Source organism: Dipodomys ordii, unplaced genomic scaffold, assembly GCF_000151885.1.
Source record: "Dipodomys ordii isolate 6190 unplaced genomic scaffold, Dord_2.0 Scaffold155, whole genome shotgun sequence".
Lineage (NCBI taxonomy): Eukaryota > Metazoa > Chordata > Mammalia > Rodentia > Heteromyidae > Dipodomys > Dipodomys ordii.
Window position 1 is genome coordinate 1,132,574 of NW_012267371.1, and position 5,279 is coordinate 1,137,852.

A 5,279-nucleotide genomic window follows, 5' to 3' on the forward strand; every position below is an offset into this window, starting at 1 on the left:
CCTGAACTCTGGGCCTGGGCGCTGTCCCTCAGCTCTTCAGCTCAAGGCTAGCGCTCTACCACTTGAGCCACTTACGGCTTTTTTTCTTTTTGCTTATGTGGTGCTGAGGAATCGAATCCAGGGCCTCATGCATGCAAGGCAAGTGCTCTACCACTGAGCCACCTTCCCAGCTCCCTGATTGTTTATTTGAATGCCTTATTTTGTTTAGAGACTTCGTTATTTGCTGTGAGAGACAAAGTACGGCCTACCTGGCCATATATGGTAGCTTATGCCTATAATCTTAGGTATGCAAAGATAGGATTGTAGACCCAGATCAACCCCAGGCAAGGTTAATTAACTCAATCCTGTCGGAAAAACAAGCTAAAAGTTTTGGGAATGTGACTCAAGTGGTAGAGCACTTGAGTACAAGGCCCTGAGTTCAGTTACCAGTACAACCAAAAATGCAACAACAGAACATATGATGTGCTAGTGGCTCATAATCCTAACTATTCAGGATGCTAAGATCTGAGGATTGCGGTTCAAAGCCAGGCCTGCCAGGAAAGTCTGTGACACTCATCTCCAGTTGACCACTAGAAAAGTGAAAAGTGGTGCTGCGGCTCAAAGTGGCAAGCACTAGCCTTGAGCAAAAAGAGCTCAGGGACATTGCCCAGGCCCTGAGTTCAAGCCCCATGACTGACCAAAATGTCCCTTTGGAACTGAAACCCCTAGAACTCTAGTGATCAGGGAAGACTTGTTGAGGTTGTCTTGAGTGATGGGTAGGAACTGCATCCAGAAGACAGGGATGGGGATGCTTCCTAACAGCTGACATAATTCTGGGTGTGTCCTATGTGTGTCAGGGGTGACTGTCTGTGTCTTGGCCCTGGCCACACTCCAGCCTGGAACTGTGGGCAACACCCTCCTGCTGACCCGTCTGGAAAAGGATAACCCCCCAGTCACTGTGCAGATCCCCACTGCCCAAAACAAGGTAGGTTCTCAGGCCAGGAACCAGCACTGGGCTGGGGAGGTTCTTCTGGTGAAAATACCCACATGCTATGGCTAGGGGAAGAGAGATGGTAAGTACTATGTAAGCCAACACCTCACAACCTGTCTTCTACAGTTCTCTCTGAGTTCTGTCCTGAGAGAGTTTGACGCCATCCAGAAGGAACAGAAAGAGAACAGCTGCTGTACTGATAAGCGGACATGGTGGACAGGGCGGCTGGCTCTGGACCGCAGGATGGAGGTGTGTGCTCCCAGAATGGGGAGGCTTGGGACTGCCCCAGGGATGATGGGAAGAATGGGGCAGTGACACCAGTATCTTACCCAGCAGAGACCTAGGTCATTGCTGAATTACTTTTTTTAGTCCTCTCTGTAAATGTAGGTCTCAATAAAACATTGTGTCAATTGAGGAGGGCCCTGGCTGGGTGTGGTAACTCATGCCTGTGATCACAACTACTTGAGAGATGGAGATAGATAGGGGAGACTAAAGTTTGAGTCCAGCCCAGGCAAAGCATTCTAACAAGACTCATCTCAACAAAGTAAACCAGGCACATGTAGTGCTTCACATTTATAATCCCAGCTATTCAGGAGGCTGTCAATAGGAGGATCAAGGTCCATGGCTGGCTCAAGGCCAAAACATGAGAGCCTATCTTAAAAAAGAACTAAAAGAAGGGCTTGGGCTAGAGGTGTAGCTCCAGTGGTAGAGCATTTGCCTAGTGTGCATAAGGCTCTGAATTCAAACTTCAGTACCACTCTACCTCCCTACCTACCCCCTAAAACAGCACCAGACTTAAAGTGGGTAGGACAAGGAAATGTTTATACATAAAAGAGGGGGTTGGGGATTTCGCTCAGTGGAAAGGAGCTTACTTACCAAGGGCAAGATCCTGAGTTCTGTCCTCAGCACTGGAAAAAAAAAAAAACACACAGAAGAAAAAGGATTTAAACCCAAATGCCAGCTTCCTGGCTTTAGTGTTCGCTCCTAGTTGTCACAATGTAAGTGACCTGATAACCAATTGCCTTTGCTCTCCCGGAGAAAATGAAAACACATTCTAGATTTTTGTCTTTTATGACTGATAAGTAAGACACATAACATATTGGAAGGAACACACACACACACACTTTCTCATCTCTAAAATGTTGACATTTCTGTTCCCCAATCCCAGGATCTCATCACATCCCTAGAAAAGCACGTGTTAGGCTGCTGGCGGGGGCTGCTGCTGCCCTCCAGTGAGGGGCCAGGCCTTGCCACGGAGGCCTCCCGCCTACAAGAGTTGCTGCAGGAATGTGGCTGGGAATATCCTGACCCTACTCTGCTGAAGGTCAGTTCAGGAAGCCATGGAATAGGTGTGTGTGAGAGAGAGAGAGAGAGAGTGTGTGTGTGTGTGTCTGTGCGCACACGTGCTGCTGGGCTTGCTATTTCTCTAGCAGCCACAGAGTGGAGATGGGAGTTCGTTGTGTCTGCTAATTGTTGATCCCCTACAGGTTATGCTCAGTGGTGCCAGTACCCTCACCAGCCAGGACATTCAAGCCCTGTCCTATGGCCTGTGCCCAGCTCAGCCAGAGCGAGCCCAGGAGCTCTTGAATGAGGCCATAAGACGTATACAAGGCCAGATAGCACCAAGCAATGGGCACCTTGTCTTGGTGCTAGACAAGGTAAAGAGTTGAGGCTTGTGGATAATGAGCACTAGCTCACCTCAGCCCCCTTCAGACTCCTGCATATTCCTGGATGGGGATAGTAACCCCAAGTGCTTTTTGCCCAGGACTTGCAGAAGCTGCCGTGGGAAAGCATGTCCATTCTCCGAACGCTGCCTGTCACCCGGCTGCCCTCTTTCCACTTTCTTCTCAGCTACTCCATCACCAAAGAGGTGGGGCTTGGGGGTTGGGGGGTTGGGGATGAGTGGCAATTGAAGAAAGCTGAAAAAAGGGCAAAAAAAAAAATCCCTGGGAACATAGGAAAGTGTTTCAGCAGTGCTTCAGTTTGCTAGAGGTTGAGCCCTCCTGGTGAGGTCAAGGAAGGTCCTAATCACTGGTGTCTTTCCCTTTAGGCTGGGGCCTCATCGGTGCTGAGCCAAGGGGTGGATCCCCGAAGTACCTTCTATGTTCTCAACCCTCACAACAACCTGTCAAGCACAGAGCAGCAATTTCGAGCCCATTTTAGCAGGTCGGGGGGGGGCAAGGGCATTCATGGGAGTGAGGAAGGGTGGAGGCAGCATGCAGGAACAGCATATCTTTTCTCCAAAATTGATTGTTTCTGTCTACTGAGAGAAGCTCTCTTTGCCATATGATCCCTGCCAAGCACTTACCTCTTCTTTGTCCTGCCCTTTCCCTGCAGTGAAGAAGGCTGGAAAGGGGTTGTCGGGGAGGTGCCAAGCCCTGAACAAGTACAGGCAGCCTTGACAGAGCATGACTTATATATGTGAGTACTTGGGGTAGAGAGGTAGGAGAGGGGAAATCCCAAGGGTAACATCAATGTTGGTTTGGCCCTTTAGAGTTTCTGCAAACAGACAGAAGCCTGGTACTGCCAGGTCAATGCTTACCTCACTTCCTCCTGCCTTAGCTATGCAGGACATGGGGCTGGTGCCCGCTTCCTTGATGGGCAGGCAGTTTTGCGACTGAGCTGCCGGGCTGTAGCCCTGCTGTTCGGCTGCAGCAGTGCAGCCTTGGCTGTACATGGAAACCTAGAAGGGATTGGCATCGTGCTCAAGTACATCATGGCTGGCTGGTGAGGCTCCAGGGGGGAGACCTGTCCTAGGGCATTAAGATTCCTAACCCCACCCCCAGGTTCTTTTCCAGATCTGAACCCTGAATCCTTTCCCTCTCAGGTCCCATCTTAGTTCCCTGACATACCTGAACCTTTCACCCTAAGCTTGCTTCTGTTTTCCTACTAGAACTCTGGATCAAGGGTGTTCCCCATTGGTTCAAGGCTCATACCCTACCCCACCCATAATCATATTTCCATTGTATTCTTGAAAGAGCCCTTACTTTACATTTCTCTCTTTTTCCAGCCCCTTGTTTCTGGGTAATCTCTGGGACGTGACTGACCGTGACATTGACCGCTACACTGAGGCTCTGCTGCAGGGCTGGCTTGGAGCAGGCCCAGGGGCCCCCCTTCTCTACTATGTCAACCAGGCCCGCCAAGCTCCCCGACTCAAGTTTCTTATTGGAGCTGCACCTATAGCCTATGGTTTGCCTGTCTTCCTGCGATAGCACCCCTGAGCTGTTTTATTGCTGATAGAACACATGTGACTCGTTTATCTACAAACTTAAATTTAACTTAATACTTAGGAAAGTATTTTAAAATGATTTCCCCCAATGTTTTATATGGAGCATTTCCTTCCATTTAATAAAATAAAGACCTATCACTAAAACCTTGTTTTGTGTAGTTTGTCTGAAAACATTTCAAGACAGCTGCTTCCCACTGGGAAGAGTTGGATTGTGGGGAGGGGTAATTAGGACTTGAACTGAGGGCCAACAGGGCTCTCCCTTAGTTTTTGTTGTTGTTGGTCATGGGACTTGAACTCAGCCTGGGCTCTGTCCCTGAACTCTTTTGCTCAGGGCTTTGAACCACAGAGCCACTTTCTGGTTTTCTGGTGGTTAATTGGAGATAAGAGTCTCATGGGCTTTTTTTTGCCAGAGCTGGCTTCAAACTGTGATCTTCAGATCTCAGCCTCCTGAGTAGCTAATATTGCAGGTGTCAGCTGCCAGCGGCCCAGCTCCAGTGTGTGTGTGTGTGTGCGCGTGTGTGTGTGTGTGTACAGCGGCCCAGCTCCAGTGTGTGTGTGTGTGTGTGTGTGTGTGTGTACTTGAACTGAGGGCCTGAGCACTGTTCCTGAGCATTTGTGCTCAAGGCTAGAGCTCTACCACTTGAACCACAACTTAACTTCTGGCTTTTTGGTGGTTAATTGGACATAAGTCTCATGGACTTTTCCTGCCCATGTTGCTTGGAACTTTGGTTCTCAGATCTGTCTTCTGAGTGAGTACCTAGGATTACAGGCCTGAGCCATCAGTGACCTATGTTAGCCAGGTACCAGTGGCTTATAGCTGTAATAATCCTATCTACTGTGGAGGTTGTTTGAAGCCAGCCCAGGCAGGTAAGTCCATGAGATTTATGTCCAATAAACTACTCAGAAAAAGCCAGAAGTGGCACTGTGGTAAGAGTGCTAGCCTTGAGCACAAAGAAGCTCAGAGATAGCACCCAGGCCTTGAGTTCAAGTCCTAGGGCTGGCCAAAAGAAAGGATATTAAAGTATAATGCTAGAGGATGCAAGTCACTTTGGCTACTTTACTGTTTTAGGCTCCTTAGGA

The 5,279-nt window shown here is 49.0% G+C and overlaps 1 protein-coding gene across 1 annotated transcript in view; it reads left to right on the forward strand.

Moving 5' to 3' along the window:
- The window catches only part of Espl1 (extra spindle pole bodies homolog 1 (S. cerevisiae)), a 41,050-nt gene extending 36,727 nt beyond the window's left edge, over positions 1-4,323 (forward strand). The window contains exons 12-21 of the mRNA XM_013032425.1: positions 266-284; positions 837-964; positions 1,097-1,219; positions 2,139-2,294; positions 2,458-2,628; positions 2,736-2,840; positions 3,021-3,136; positions 3,308-3,391; positions 3,533-3,697; positions 3,981-4,323. Of these exons, the coding sequence (XP_012887879.1) occupies positions 266-284; positions 837-964; positions 1,097-1,219; positions 2,139-2,294; positions 2,458-2,628; positions 2,736-2,840; positions 3,021-3,136; positions 3,308-3,391; positions 3,533-3,697; positions 3,981-4,182 (1,269 nt within the window). The 3' untranslated portion in view covers positions 4,183-4,323. The remainder of the gene's footprint in view (positions 1-265; positions 285-836; positions 965-1,096; positions 1,220-2,138; positions 2,295-2,457; positions 2,629-2,735; positions 2,841-3,020; positions 3,137-3,307; positions 3,392-3,532; positions 3,698-3,980) is intronic.
- The last annotated feature ends 956 nt before the right edge of the window (positions 4,324-5,279 follow it).